Raw genomic sequence first — 16,252 nt, forward strand, 5'->3', positions numbered from 1 at the left:
TCACTGTTGCGTTAATTTCCTCGTTAACCAGTCATGCAACGACACTGCCTTTTCCTTTTTGTCTGTCTTTCCTAAATACTGAACACCCCTGGAAGTTCAGTTCCCATCCCTGGTTACCCTACAGCCATGTCTCCATAATTCAGACTATATCATATCCGTTTACATTTATTTGCGCGATTAATTCATCAATTTTATTGCGACTGCTCTGCGCATTGTGACGCAAAGTCTTTAGGCTTGTCCTTTTAACTTGTCCTGTTCCCACTATTTTTCACTGTGGTCCTGTTTGAATTTGATCTGTGGTGTCTCTTAGTAAATACTTCTCCACAACAAGGGTGTGAGATGTTTGGAACGGTCTTCCTCAGAAGGCAGGTACGGTAAATTTTCTGAAATTTTTTTTTTTTTTTAAATCTGAAGGCATTAATGAGGGTAAAGTGGATATACGGAGTTAGGTCTCAGGCCAAGGGCTGGTTTAGCTCAGTGGGCTTGACAGCTGGTTTGTGATGCAGAGCAAGGCCAACCGCGTGGTTCAATTCCCGTACCAGCTTACCTGAACAGGCGCCGGAATGTGGCGACTAGGGGCTTTACACAGTAACTTCATACTTGTGACAATAAAAGGTTATTATTACTAGTATCAGGTTAGCCATGACCTCATTGAATGGGGGAACAGACTTGAGGGGCTAAATGCCTTCTCCTGTTCCCATGTTCCTAATAGCCTAAACTGAGTGATGCAAACTTCCAGACGGATGCCATTATTGATATTAGTAGTCATTTTGGAGCAGGTTCTTTGCCAACCCTTTCACTTGGAGAAATTTGTGAGACACGGTGTGGGTGCAATTTACGGAAACAAACCATTAGTGTTTCTACTCATTGTTTGTAGTGATTTTAATGAAAAACCCACTGCAACACGTGAATAAGTTTTTTAAGTTACTTGGTTTGTCATCTGTCCTCACTATATTTACTACCATTCACTTTTGCAATGTAATATCTCTAAACAATAAATAATAATTTGGGAAAATTGCTGTTTCTTTGCTGGAGCTACTGCCAGTAATTTCCGTCTACCTAGTACAGCTTTGTTCGTATTTATAAATATCAATTTTGAAAGAAATTTTGCACCTTGATTTTGATATCTGTAAAATAAAAATCCATTTAAGGAAGGGTTTTATTTCCCTACAGTGGGATGGGTTATTTTCAGGATGAATTATATACCTTCTGTCCGCCACCCTCATCTAAACAATGTGAAAAGTGGTTTTGATGTTCATAGCACAAATTTTGGGTTTTAATCTTTTCTCATCCAACACACATTTTCTACTTTCTGAACTTCGTTCCTTCAGGGAGCTGTTGATCAGATACCAGCACCAGCAGAGTAACATTGTTTTCGCTCTGTACAGAGATATTTGAGTCAGGAGGGTTCAATAGAACATACAGAATCTACAGTGCAGAAGGTGGCCATTCGGCCCATCGAGTCTGCACCGACCCACTTAAACCCACACCTCCACCCTATCACCGTAATCCAATAACCCCACCTAACCTTTTTGGACACTAAGGGCAATTTATCATGGCCAATCCACCTAACCTGCACATCTTTGGACTGTGGGAGGAAACCGGAGCACCCGGAGAAAACCCACGCAGACACTGGGAGAACGTGCAGACTCCACACAGACAGTGACCCAGTGGGGAATCGAACCTGGGACCCTGGCGTTGTGAAGCCACAGTGCTATCCACTTGTGCTACCGTACTGCCCGTAGCAGCTAAGTTCTGTCATAAATAACTCCACTAACATTTCTGTTCCCAGACGAGAAAGAAGGATTGGGGGGACCCTTCAGCCAGCACAGTCAGATGCCTAGAAATAGGTTGACCATTGGCCTTTTGGTTACAGAGGGCACATGGTAGGGAAAAATTAATGAAATAAAAGTGAAATGGACCTTCAGTCAGGGTTTTGTTTAGAATGACTGAGCTGCACCTGTGTCGACCATGGCTCAGTCACAGGATTCTGGGTTCTCATCCCACCCCTGAACTTGAACACAAAAATCAAGGCTATTGCTCTAGGGAGCACTGTCCTTCTTGCTGTCTTTTGGCTGCGACATTGAACCAAAGTCTGCCCCCTCAAGTGGACAGAAAAGATCCCATGGCACTGTTTCAAAGACAATCAAGGGAGTTAGTGGCCACTTGTTATCCTTATTATCTGGTCATTATGACATTACTCTTTGTAGGAGCTTGAAGTGAGCAAATTTGCAGTGCGTTTCCTCCGTTACGATGGTATTTCCACTTCAAAAGCACTTCACAAGTCTTAAACATATTGCAGCAGAAATGTGTGTTTGTTTATTCCTGGTGTACGACATTTGTGTAAAATGATAGAAAGTGGTGACGACTGCAGTTAACACCTTCCTAACGCTCATCGTTGTTGTTTAGCATGAATGTCTGGAGTTGGCAGAAATGCCCTGGATTTTAGCATTGGAAGAGTTCTGCCTGATGGAAGATGAAAAATTTGAGAAACAGGAAAACTCTGATAGATTATTACTTCCCACAGTAATTGAGAAAACAATCATTCCTAAAATTGAAGGTAATTTAATAACATCAAAGTTTTTGTTTTGGGTCACAGCTATAGCAGACTGTTTATTCAGTAAGTTTAGTTTTCTGGGGTGGGGGGGTTGACATTATTTAAATCACTTTGAAAAGTGTATAGTAAGGGTACTTTAATTTCACATCTTATTATTATGCTTTTGAAAGATTGAAATAACTTGTTTAATTTGAAAAAGGTTTCTGAAACCATGTTTAATTTGGTTTTAATTTTCCAGGCTTGGTAATTAATGTGTGGGACCCGTTGTCATCATCACAAACAGCAAGTTTAGTGCAAGTCTGCAGAAAGCTAAAAGAGGAATATGGTATTTTTAAGAATGAACAAAATAAAGCCACCCAGGTATGCAAATTTCTACTGCAGAATCTTTTGAAGAATTTTCCTCATGTAATGATCTAACCTTTTATTTTCAATTACCTTTCTTTTCCTTGTATATATTTTAATGGCTCACTTGCATCAGGGATTATACCCATAGATTGGAAATGGGCTAATGTTGTGTTAATATTCAATAAGGGCAACCAGTCCGAATAGGGACCTGGGGCGTCATTCTCCGACCCCCCGCCGGGTCGGAGAATGGCCGTTGGCCGCCGTGAATCCTGCCCCCGCCCCCGCCGAAGTCTCCGGTACCAGAGATTGGGCAGGGGCCGGGAATCGGGCCGCGCCGGTTGGCGGGACCCCCCCGCTCAATTCTCCGGCCCGGATGGGCCGAAGTCCCGCCCAGAAATTGCCTGTCCCGCCGGCGTAAATCAAAGCTGGTATTTACCGGCGGGACCAGGCGGCGTGGGCGGGCTCCGGGGTCCTGGGGGGACGCGGGCCGATCTGACCCCGGGGGGTGCCCCCACAGTGGCCTGGCCCGCGATCGGGGCCCACCGATCCGCGGGCGGGCCTGTGCCGTGGGGGCACTCTTTCCCTTCCGCCACGGCCTCCACCATGGCGGAGGCGGAAGTGACTCTCCCCACTGCGCATGCGCGGGAAACTGTCAGCGTCCGCTGACGCTCCCGCGCATGCGCCGGGAAACTGTCAGCGATCGCTGACGCTCCCGCGCATGCGCCGCATTTCCGCGCCAGCTGGCGGGGCAACAAACTCCATTTCCGCCAGCTGGCGGGGCGGAAATCCCTCCGGCGTCGGCCTAGCCCCTCAATGTTGGGGCTCGGCCCCCAAAGATGCGGAGCATTCCGCACCTTTGGGGCGGCGCGATGCCCGTCTGATTGGCGCCGATTTGGGCGCCAGTCGGCGGACATCGCGCCGTTGGGGGAGAATTTGGCCCCTGTTACCTTAGTTTTGGTTATAATGAAATGAAAATCGCTTATTGTCACAAGTAGGCTTCAAATGAAGTTACTGTGAAAAGCCCCTAGTTGCCACATTCCAGCGCCTGTTCGGGGAGGCTGTTCCAGGAATCGAACCGTGCTGCTGGCCTGCCTTGGTCTGCTTTCAAAGCCAGCGATTTAGCCCTGTGCTAAACAGCCCCATGCAGCCCCCATATAGGCAAGTAGAAGGGATCATTAGCGATACTGGAGGTATCTTTCACAGGCAGAAAACTGGTTATTATATTTTTCTTTCCTATTGACTTCGGTGGAAAAGAAAACTGGTAGTTGTGTTTAATGGGTGGTCAGACTGCAACTTTCAGTTTCATGTCTTGCTATTTATGGTAATGGTCTGGATGAAGACTTTTTGGGTACCACCCACAAGCTCACGAATAACTGAAAAATGTACAAGTGTTAGAACCTAGATTCAGGCAAAAAAAAATCAAGAGCCTGGTGCGACGGGGGGAATGAGTTCATATCTGGCAGATGTAATTTAATGTTATGCATATAGACAGGGCTAATGACAACCTGTCCACTGAGCAAGAAGGAGGCCTAGTTGTAGTACACTAATCCACAAAGGCTTATAATCAGTGCCATGAATCTACAGCAAAAAACACAGTATTAACCTTGTATAAGACATTTTTTATTGGTTAGGATGCAATGAATATTAAATTAAATTAGGCTATGGTGTCCAGTTTTAGTCCCTCACATGATAGCCAATATAAAGGCTCAGGAAAAGTCTCAGACAAGGATTACTAAATAATACCCATTGTAAAAGCCCTTCATTACCACAATTGGTTTTCAGACCTGGGTTCTTTTACCCTCTAAAATATGCAGTATTCTGGTGGATTTAATTGTTAGATTTTTTTTTTAATTTAAAAGACCAGGATGTGCCTATTATGGATAAAATATTTGAATTACATAGGTTTGGGAGAAGCAAGGGCATGCATTTAAGTTAAGCAGAGAACTAAGGTTAAAAGTCAGGACTTTTTCTTTTCACTGAGGGTCAATGACTTTGGAACAAGTTGCCCACTTACATAGAGAGAGACTAGTTTCACTGCAAGTGTTCAAAACCGAGCTGGGCAAGTTATTTTCATTCGCTAAAATAGGAATTGTTATGCAGTGGGTGGTAGGGTTTGCTTTACCAGTACTTTTTTTGATGAGTTCATACCGATTGCATGTCATTTCTGATGTAAAATAACTTGTTTGAGATAAATGGCTAAAAACATTTAAGTAATTAGTAAGAACGTCTTGTTCAGTCTAATTTCTGAAGAAAATTAATAATGTGGAGTGATCACATAAGTGAACTCTGATTTAATTGTGGACAGCATTCCCTTGTGACCCATATTATAGGCACAGCTATCTATTTGTACCTTTGCTTGTTTTTAATATAATGCCTCAGGTCCTTGGCTGACAGCTAGAGATTTCACATTTAGAAAATGTCAATGTTGGCAGCCTCGTGTGTAAGTAATAAAATAAATTCTTAAATCTGTAGACCAAAAGCAAGAGTGTTACTTTAGGCAAGCCTTTATCCATGCTTCCAAAGAATACTGCTGCAGTTGATAATTGGATGGCCAGGTATGATGGGAAAAGAAGCTGCACATGTTTTGCTCCGACTCAAATTGATGCATTAACACTTTGTATCCATGGTATGTAAAGGATGATAACCAAGACCTTAATATTCTGATAAACTGGCTTGAGAAATAATTGATAGATTTTAAACTTTATCAGCATTGTATTAACGAACAAACATGAAGGGTTTCAAAATAAAAACAGAAAATGCTGGACAATCCCAGCAGGCCTGACAGCATCGATGGCGAGAGAACGGAGTTAACGGTTCGTGTCTGGACAGCTCTTTGTCAAAGGATAGACAAAGTCACCTAGACTCGAAATATTAGCTCCATTCTCTCTCCCCACAGATGCTGTTAGACCTACTGAGATTGTCCTGCATTTTCTGTTTTGGTTTCAGATTCCAGCATTTGCTTTTTATCTGGGTTTTGAAATGTTCTTTCCTACAGTACAGTCAGCTTAATGTGGCTATTCATAAACCAAATTTGGCAAAGGAAAGTTCACAAAATTGGGCAGAAAATCAAATGATTTGAACTTGTCAACAACAGCAATACTGGTTTCAGTGTTGGAGAGGTTTAAGCCTCGAGTTAATCTGTAGAACTGAGTCACTATTTGAACAGAAATATGATCAATTATTTATGTAAAGGCGATATTTATGTTTGCCTGGGTATTGAATACTTTCAAGACGGACGGGTTTAGTTTCAACAAATTGAGGTTTCTTTGTCTTCTACAGATTCTGAGGAGAACTATTATTATGAGAATAACTATGTCTGTGGAAGAGGAGGCCTTCATTCCTCTGTATCCAAAAAAGTAAGTTTTATATTTTAATTAGTCGTCTCTCTTTCCCCATGTCCTCCAACACACATCACATACACAGTAAGAAGATCTTGGAAAGATTTTTTTAAAATCCTTTACAAGTGCAGACTTGATGGGCCGAATGGCCTCCTTCTGCACTGTAAATTCTATGATTCTATGATGCAATAGTATTTTTTCTCTGGAAGGAAGTTTCATTATATACAGAGATTGATGAGAAATACATTGTATCTTTTTTAAAAACCCATTTGTGGCTGTCATGATAGTTCTATTGTGACTCAATCTGTTAACTATCTCTGGTTAATTGTGTGACAGCACTGGATAACAGATGTTCGACTTCTTCCTTGGAGATTTCAGACATGTAGAACAAAGTATGCCTAATGATGAACAGTATCAGTGGTTCAAGGCATAACTTTAAAACAATACTGTGCACATCATTTTTTTAACTTACACTCTTGCTTTGTAGCTCACTTCCTTGTATACTAGTTGACCCTCGACCCTCTCACTGCCTCTCTTAGTCGCTCATTCATACTTTCTCGCCTATTGCCTCCCTTACCTCTCACGGTTATTATGACTTGATCTGTATTACCCCCCACTCTTTTCTAATTGAGTTATTTCCTCCTATTTAATCGAAAAATTATAGCAAACTTTCTCCATGTCCTAATTTTCTTCCCAATCACATTTTATTGGAGGAAGATTGAGACGTGGGGCTGAATTTTAGGTCTCAATGGAGGTGAACAGGCATGGACTTTACTTGACGGCAGGCGATGTGCCAGTGCTCTGGCTCAATCCTGCCCCCCGGATGGGGGGGGGACAGAAGGGCTACTCATCTGCAAGTGAAGGGTAGGAATAGACCTGTTTAATGGCCACTTAGGGCCCATTGCCTGGGACTTTTGTTTGCCTTCCTGGAGGTGGCCTCATAGTGGCAGGCCAAAAGGGTGGTGGGTGCTGGGCTAATTTTCCAGGCAGCGTTGTAAGCCTTGCTGACCTGCCCCATGAAGGGGTTTCCCTTCCAGACTGGTGGCCTGGCTGCTGAGACCACTTTTTTTTAAGATTTAAGGAAGTTGGAGAGAGGACACTCCACCTTTGGGTGCGCTCTCCCTCACTTGGCTCCCATGGCATCCAGCTGCTGCTTCCATGCTGGTAGGTCTTCTGTTGACTCTCCAAAATTGAGAGCCAGCCAAAAGCAGGACAGTCAACCTATCTACTGGCGAAATGCCAAATGTGAGAAAATCTGAGGCAAGTGATTGTTCCCCACGGAGTGTGGGATTCTGACCCTGATTTGAACTTTACATCGGGATACGGAAGCCCACAGGGAAAACCCTGCCCAGGCATTCCGTGTCAGCTTCTTGCTTGTCAGGCTATCAATCCTTAAAATTAATCACCATAGGAAACAAGCAAAACGTTTACTTAATTTATCCTTAAACCCAACTCCAACATCTTCCACCCACCTCAAATAAAGAATGTTGCACAACAGGAGGTTTTTGGGGTCCGTTGCCCCGTCCAGCAAATAGCTTGGCAAAATTTAAAATAGTAAATCCCACTGATGCCCAAGATCCACCCTTTCTTTCAGCACTATAAGTGACTGTCCACGCCAGATGTACAGAACAAGTCTTCAAAGAATTCTTCAAAACTAGCATGGCCTGCTGCCCTGCACCACTTTGCTCCCTCAGAGTTTCCCTTCACAAGTGCAAATAACAAGTCAAGTTATCACGTTCTCTGCAAGTTTACTCTCATACTCTATTTTTCCCTTATTAATCAATCCCTTTGTCCTCATTTGCCAAATTCTAAACTGCTCCCAATCCTCAGATCTATTGTCTTTTACTGGCCAATTTTTATGCCTCTTCCTTGGATCTAATACTATCTCTAATTGTTTTGGCCACCTTTCCCGTTTTCTCTTTGTGCCAGACAGAAATGAACAATTGTTGCAGTTCACCCATGCGCGTTTCGAATGTTTGCCATTGCCTATCCATCATAATCCCTTTTAGTAATGTTCTGCAATCCATCACAGTCACATTGCACCATTGTAGTTTCCTTTATTTAGATTCAGGACCCTAGTCTCAGAAGCAACTATGTCACTCTCCATCTTGATATTATGGTCGCTCATCCCCAAGGGGCCTCGCACAACTAGATTGCCAATTACTCCATTCTAATTACACAACACTCAGTCTAGGATGGCCTTTTCTCCAGATGGTTCCTCAATGTCCAGAAAACCACCCTGTACGCACTCCAGGAATTCCTCCTCTACGGTATTGTTAATACTTTGATTTACCCAAGTCATCCATAATTACAGATGTTCCTTTATTGCATGTGTCTTTAATTTCCTGTCTATGCCATCCCTTTCAATGAAAAATAATGTTTTTTGAAATGAAACTCCGTAGCATATATTTAAGACCTGATTTTTATGTTTCTCCATTTAACATTCCTGGCCTAGAACCTCACCCACTCGGATCAAATAATGGAATATCAAAGTTCTAGGCCTTTTATTTAATCATCAATTCTCTGCCCAATAAAAGAATGGACCAAATAGCCACCTTCTGTGTTGTGACCATTCTGTGATTTCTGCTAAATACATTTAGTATTTTTTTGCAACAGCAGTTTCCTTCAACACAATTCCCCCACCCCAAAAATGGAATATTTTATTTGTTTTATTTAAATAAATAAATGTATAGAGTACCCAATTAATTTTATTCCAATTAAGGGGCAATTTAGCGTGATCAATTCACCTACCCTGCACATCTTTGGGTTGTGGGGGCGAACTCGGGGAGAACGTGCAAACTCCACACGGACAGTGACCCAGAGCCGGGATCGAACCTGGGACCTCGGCGCCGTGAGGCTGCAGTGCTGTCACTGCGCCACCGTGCTGCCCTCAAATGGAATATTGACATGATTAAGGATTTTAGTTTGATTTGGGAAAAGTTGTACAAGTGAAGACAGACATTTAATAATCATCTTTTCAGTCATTACACAACCAGCCATTATGGAATTATAGAATTGTAAAGCATTGAGGTAGGCCATTTAGACAGTCATACCAGTGCCAACTTTCAAAAAGATGTACACTTGATTCCTGTCCTTGCATTTTCCCACACCCTTTTTACATTTTTATTTTCTATCATAAAGTTAGAATGGATGTTTCTAGTTGGGTATGCTAGTCTTCATGAACCTCAAAACTTTTCTCCCTTTTTTACTTTTGATATTGAATTTATGTCCTCTAGTTACAGATTCTGATAGACCTTCTCGTAATCTTCCTCCTTTGAATGAAGAGAGCTCCAGTTTTGCTGGTCTTTGCTCATAACTAAAACACCATAGCCGGGATTCTCCATTGCAAGTCTGTCCCGCTGCTAGCGAGGATGGAGAATGTGGCGCTCAGCCGAATCTCCCATCACTGCAGCGGGACCGGAGAATCCCGTTTCCATGAACAGACGGAAAGTTCCACCCCTTATCTCTGGTATCAATTTAGTGAATGTTTACTATACCCTTTCCATGGCTTGGATATCCTTTCTAAAGAAAGGTACATCAAAAACTGGATACAGTATTTACAGCCAGGTTCAGCTTTACCACTTTGTTTTTATACTGTAGATATCCCTAATTTGAAACACACAAGTTTCATAGTTGTTTTTAATGTTACATGTTTTATAATGTTATCAATTTCTCATTTTTAAATATTGGTCAATTTGAGCCGACTATCCCTCTCCTTTGATTTATCCATTTGGTTTAAACATTCATTTTTCCTCTTAAAATATATTGGCAGATTAATTAGTTGGTATAATACAAAAACGCACCAAATTTAGATTTTTACAATAGATAATCCATTATGCTGTGTGCTCAATGTTTCATGAGTTCTTCAGATTCACTTTATATATTTTAACAGTGTTCTGGAAGATCAAACATCAATCCATTATCAGTTTTGGGAAAGATGTTTCTGGTCAGCTGTGAAGGTGAGGAAGCATTTATTGAACACATATTGCATTGATGGGCACCATTTCTTTTTACAGGCTGTCAGACGTGAAATTGTTAAATGCAATAATTTCTTTGTCTAAGAAAGCTTGTCATTCGCTTATAACTATATTAAATAAAGGGACCAAGGACTTTGATAACAGAACATGCTATTGTGAGTGCAACCAATTGAAAACTAACTTCATATACAGTCCATATCAAGAACATGCTTGAAGGATAAGAGCAATACTTGTGTTCCTGGCACACATCTGTATTGAATAAAATAATATTTGGATTAAAGTATAGTGAAAAAAGACAAATACCTAATAAGAAGTTTGTGATCTTGGTTGTTTAGAGTCATTGGGATAATATTGAGTGGAGACCTGGTACTTCCCATAGGAAGGAAATAATTTGGTAGACAACGCCTGCTTTTGGTTAATGCACTTTCTCTAGTTAATTTACAGAGTGTTCATAATACTCTTGTTTGTTTTTAATAGTTTACTTGTCTGCTTTTTCAACTCTTGAATAGTTAAAGGCCAGAAATTTAAATCAATGGGGGGAAAATAAAAGCACAAATACAATTGATTAGAGATAAATGTGATGTCAGAAATATAAAGGAACAAAAAGGGAGCCAACAATAAAAAAAAGTGATCATCAAGAAGGGAATTAATGTCAGAAAAGTGTGTGGAATAACTTGGAAAAATTCAAGTTTGAGAAAATTATTGTGGTGAGTTCCACCACAGTTGCCTTTTTTCTGCTTTGGATAATCAATTCAGTAGCTGATTTTAACATAACCAAATCTAAAAGCCAATTTATTTATGTGCCTGCTTCTCTTACAGAATAAATTTCTATTGCTCCTAACTTCACACATATATTTGATAATTTTATTCTTTTTGATGTTAATTTGACTATTTCACTAAAATGCTTTATGGATGGTATCAGATTTTCTTTACATGTTTCATCTGTTTTTAGCTATTGGGTAATATTCTCCAGTGGGATGACTTATTACCAGAGCAGACTCTACAGGACTTGGGTCTCAACAAACTCTTCAATCGTTACATTTTACTAGGCCTTCAAAATTCTCTGCCTCTTCTAGGAAATTTGGAGAAGTGTAAAAAGGTAATTAATAGTCATGGATGCATTACTTCGTAAATTAGATATGAATGGCCTGTGTGTAAATAAATATATTTTTTGGATCTTTAAATTTGTTCAAAAATATATTATGGTTGTGAAGTTAAAATCATGTATTGCTGGAAAATTTTCAAAAGTCCTGTTTGTGAGCTTTTGATGACCTCTTGCATTAGGATTTCCACATCCAGTACTTTGTGAAATGATATCCCATGCTCTCTGATTCAATGTTAAGTACTGACTCACAATAACACTTTCTTATTGTTGCATGGTCTTCTAACAGCCAGTATTTGAGACTTCTCAAACATCACAAGGTTCCATGCCGCTTTACCTCACTTGTGCTTTGAGCAAGGGAAGCAGACATTTTCTAATTCATGTGGGCGTCGCTGGCTAGACCAGCATTTATTTCCCATTCCTAATTGCCCCTGAGAAGTAGGTGGTGAGCTGTCTTCGTGAACTGCTGCCGGCCATGTGTAGGTTCACCCACAGCCCTGTGAGGAAGGGAGTTCCAGTATTTTGACCCAGCGACAATGAAACCACTTGTAGAACATAGTTTCCAAGAGGTTTTCATACAACTAAATGGCTTGCTCAGCCAATATGTGATGCATAAGTTTTTTGAGTAAAACTCTGTCTTGAAAGAAAAGTTTTATTTCTCTATGTGGTTGAGTAGGTGAGCAAATAGACGATGCAGTGGAAAACTCTTCGACCAATGCTGAGTTAGCTAATCTCAGTTCTAGCAGTAGGTGATATTAAGGCATCATGCATAACTTGCATCAAGTATTACTCTCACCATCCAGACGGTTACCATTGACCAGAAACTGAATTGGACCAGCCAAATAAATACTGTGGCTACGAGAAAAAGTCAGAGGTTGGGAATTCTGCAGAGAGTAACTACCTCTTGGTTCCCTAAAGCAGGCACGAGGCAGGGGTGTGATGGAATACTCTCCACTTACCTAGACGAGTGCAGCTTCAACAACACTCGAGCTCAACAACATCCAAGACGAAGCAGCCCGTTATTCACCACAATAGAATTTACAGTGCAGAAGGAGGCCATTCAGCCTATCAAGTCTGCACCAGCCCTTGGAAAAAGCACCCTATTTAAGCCCACGCCTCCACCCTATCTCCGTAACCCCACCTAAGCTTTTTGGAAGGGCAATTTATCATGGCCCATTCACCTAACCTGCACATCTTTGGGAGGAAACTGGAGCACCCGGAGGAAACGCACGCAGACACGGGGAGAATGTGCAGATTCCGCCCAGCCAGTGACCCAAGCCGAGAATCGAACCTGGGACCCTGGAGCTGTGAAGCAACTGTGCTAACCACTATGCTACCCAAATAACCATTCACTCCCTCTGCCACCGACCTACTGTGGCAGCAGTGTATACCATCTACAAGATGCATTGCAGCAAATCAGCAAGGCTCCTTTGACAGCAGCTTCCAAACCTGCAACCTCTGCCACCTAGGACAAGGGCAGCAGACCGATGGAATACCACCTCCCGAGTCACACACCGTCCAAACCTGCGACCTCTGCAACCTAGGACAAGGGCAATAGATGGATGGGAATACCACCTCCCAAGTTACTCACCATCCTGATTTGGGGAACTATATCACCATTTCTTCATTGTTGCTGGGTCAAAATCCTGGAACTCCCATCCTATCAACACCGGATGTTCCTACAACACATGGACTGCAGCGGTTCAAGGCAGTAAACCGTCACATTCTCAAGGGCAATTAGGGATGGGCAATAAATGCTCGTCAACGATACCCATATCCCATGAACACATATAAAAAAAAAAATTGTTCTGTGGAGTATAGCTATAATTTTGTTTATCTTTATCAATGCAGCATTTTTAGTTAAATTGAAATTTTATATGCAGGCATTTCCAGTAGCAAGCACTTAACTAATTGGATTCTAAAGACGCCAATGCGTTCTGGCCGCCAGGATTTGATTCCTATGCTGCAATATCCAAACCGAAATAAGTCAGAATTCTTGGGTGTTAACTCACAATCTCAAACTAAGTGTTCTGATAGCTACAGTATGTGGAGTTTTGTTTTGCAGAAGTGTTAGCCTTGTATTTTTATTTAATTATCAGTACAATGTCTGATATACTTTCGGTAAAAGTACTTTTGGCAACCAGTGATAAAATTATATTGACTGTTTTCCTTCTGTTGCTTGCAGATAATAGCTTTCTTTCCCATTTATTGGTTTGAAAATCTTGAAGGACAGAGTAGCATTCCCCAACTGGAAAACTTCTGTAGATATTTGTTGCAATCTATTCGTACCATGTATGAAAATAATTCAACAACTCCAGATACTGAAAACAACGGCAGGTAAATTAAATATTCGTAACAAAAATAGTTTGTTTCTTTGGGTTTAGTTCCCTGTTGTTGTATTGTGAGTTGGTGTTCTGGTTGTCTGTTGTGGATATATAATATTTCTCCACCATTACTGATCGCAACGTGATAGATCATGAAATTGTTTTCCACATATTCCTTCATAATAATTTAACTAATTCCAGGGTGACAGACACTTGATTAATTGCAGTTAAATAAAAACAAGCCATAAAGTTAGTTGAAACTGATCTTGAATCAAACCATATTCCAAACAGTTCAGCAGATCCAACTGGCAACGGTCTGGATTCTTTATCATCACAGATCAGTTGACAGCACTTTACCCTGAGAACATAGTGGGTTCAACACACTGCAGATTTGAGCACATATTTTGGCTGGAACACTAAATCCCACATACTCTACCAAACCCTGATCATCCTTCAGCGGCTCCAACCTATACACTCTATTCACCTTATCTGGAACAGAGACCAGCCTACCCTCCAATCTCCCTGACCGCATCCTGCTGCCTTAGCTGGTGAACCAAGAGATATAGAGACACAAAGACATAGAAAATAGAAGCAGGGAGGAGGCCATTTTGCCCTTATAGCTCTGCCATTCATTACGATCATGGCTGATCATTAGGTTCAACACCCTGATCCCGCCTCCCCGCCCCGCAATATCCCTTTAGCCCCAAGATCTATATCTAATTCCTTCTTGAAATTACACAATGTTTTGGCCTCAGCTACTTTCTGTGGTAGCGAATTCCACAGATTCACTACTCTCTGGGTGAAGAAATTTCCCCTCACCTCAGTCCTAAAAGGTTTACTCCTTATCCTTAAATTATGACTCTATGACCCCTAGTTCTCACCCACCATCGAGAACATTCTTTATGAATCTACCCTGTCTAATCCTGTTTGAATTTTGTGAGTTTCTGAGATTCCCTCTCACTCTTCTAACTCCAATGAATATAACCCTTAACCGACTTCGTATCTCCTCATATGACCGTCCTGCCATTCCAGGAATCAACCTGGTAAATCTTCACTGCACTCCCTCCACATCAAGAACATCCTTCCTCTGATAAAGACACTAAAACTGCACACAATACTGCACACAATACTCCAGGTGTCACCAATGCCCTGTACAATTGCAGCAAAACATCTCCATTCCTATTCTCAAATCCTCTTGCTATGAAGGCCAACATACCATTGCCTTCTTTATTGCCTGCTATACGTGCTTAATTTCAGCGACTGATGCATGAGGTCACCAAGGTCTTGCTGAGTATCCTGCTTTCTCAATTGACACCCATTCAAATAATAATCTGCTTTCCTATTTTTGCTACCGAAGTGGATAACCTCATATTTATCCACATTATACTTCATCTGCCATACATGTGCCCATTCACTCCGCCTGTCCAAATGTTGCTGAAACATCTCTGCATCCTCCTCACAACTCACCAACCCACCCAACTTTATATCATCTGCAAATTTGGAGATAATACATTTAGTTCCCTCGTCCAAATTATATAATGTGAACAGTATGGGTCCTAGCACAGATCCCTACAGTACCCCACTTGTCATTGCCTGCCAATCAGAAAAAGACCCACTTAGTCCAACGTTTTGCTTCCTGTCTGCTAAATTTCTATTCATCTCAAGACACTACCTGTAATCCCATGCACTTTAACTTTACATGTTAATCTGCTATGTGAGACGTTGTTGAAAGTCTAAATAAACCACATCCACTGGTTCTCCCTGATCAACTCTAGTAGTTACACCTTCAAAGAATTCTAGTAGATTTGTCAAGCATGATTTCCATTTTGTCAATTTTTGCTGACTTTGTCTGATTACACCACTGCTTTCCAAATGCTGGGCTATGAAATCCTTGATAATGGACTCCAGCAAGTTCCCTACTACCGACGTTAAGCTCACTGGTCTATAGTTCCCTGTTTTCTCTCTACCTCCTTTTTTGAATAGCGGGGTTACATTCGCTACCCTTCAATTGTAGGAACCATTCCAGAGTCCAAAAAATTTTGGAAAATGGATCTCCTATTTCCAGGGCCACTTCCTTAAGTACTTTGGGATGAAGATTTTTCTGCCTTCAGTCCCATTAATTTCCCCCAAACCCTTTCTTTACTAATACTAATTTCCTTCAGCTCCTCACTGAAACTTGTATCAGAATTTCCGGTACATTATTCAAGTCTTCCTTTATGAAGACAGAAGCAAAGTCCGAATTTAGTTCCTCAGCCATTTCTTTGTTCCCTGTTATGAATTTCCCCGTTTCTGACTGAAAGTGGCCTACGTTAGTTTTTATCAATCATTTTCTCTTTACAGGAACTTTTACAATCAATTTTTGGCAGTGTTTAGCACTGCTGCCCCACAGCACCAGGGACCCGAGTTCAATTCCCGGCTTGGGTCACTGTCTGTGCAGAGTCTGCACGTTCTCCCCGGATCTGCGTGGGTTTCCTCCGGTGCTCCGGTTCCTTCCCACAAGTCACAAAAGACGTGCTTGTTAGGTGAATTGGACATTTCTGAATTCTCTCTCAGTATACCGGAACAGGCGCAGGAGTGTTGCGACTAGGGAATTTTCAAAGTGACTTCAG

General features: G+C 41.5%; 1 protein-coding gene across 4 annotated transcripts in view; it reads left to right on the forward strand.

The window, feature by feature from the left end:
- Nucleotides 1-16,252, forward strand: part of LOC140410693 (intron Large complex component GCFC2-like) — a 72,003-nt gene that overhangs the window by 51,387 nt on the left and 4,364 nt on the right. For all 4 annotated transcript variants that reach the window (XM_072499119.1, XM_072499120.1, XM_072499121.1 and 1 more), the window contains 6 exons: nt 2,410-2,560; nt 2,796-2,917; nt 6,182-6,258; nt 10,133-10,199; nt 11,170-11,316; nt 13,505-13,656. In XM_072499119.1, the coding sequence (XP_072355220.1) occupies nt 2,410-2,560; nt 2,796-2,917; nt 6,182-6,258; nt 10,133-10,199; nt 11,170-11,316; nt 13,505-13,656 (716 nt within the window). The remainder of the gene's footprint in view (nt 1-2,409; nt 2,561-2,795; nt 2,918-6,181; nt 6,259-10,132; nt 10,200-11,169; nt 11,317-13,504; nt 13,657-16,252) is intronic.

The sequence above is a fragment of the Scyliorhinus torazame genome, chromosome 4, assembly GCF_047496885.1.
Source record: "Scyliorhinus torazame isolate Kashiwa2021f chromosome 4, sScyTor2.1, whole genome shotgun sequence".
Taxonomy (NCBI): Eukaryota; Metazoa; Chordata; class Chondrichthyes; order Carcharhiniformes; family Scyliorhinidae; genus Scyliorhinus; species Scyliorhinus torazame.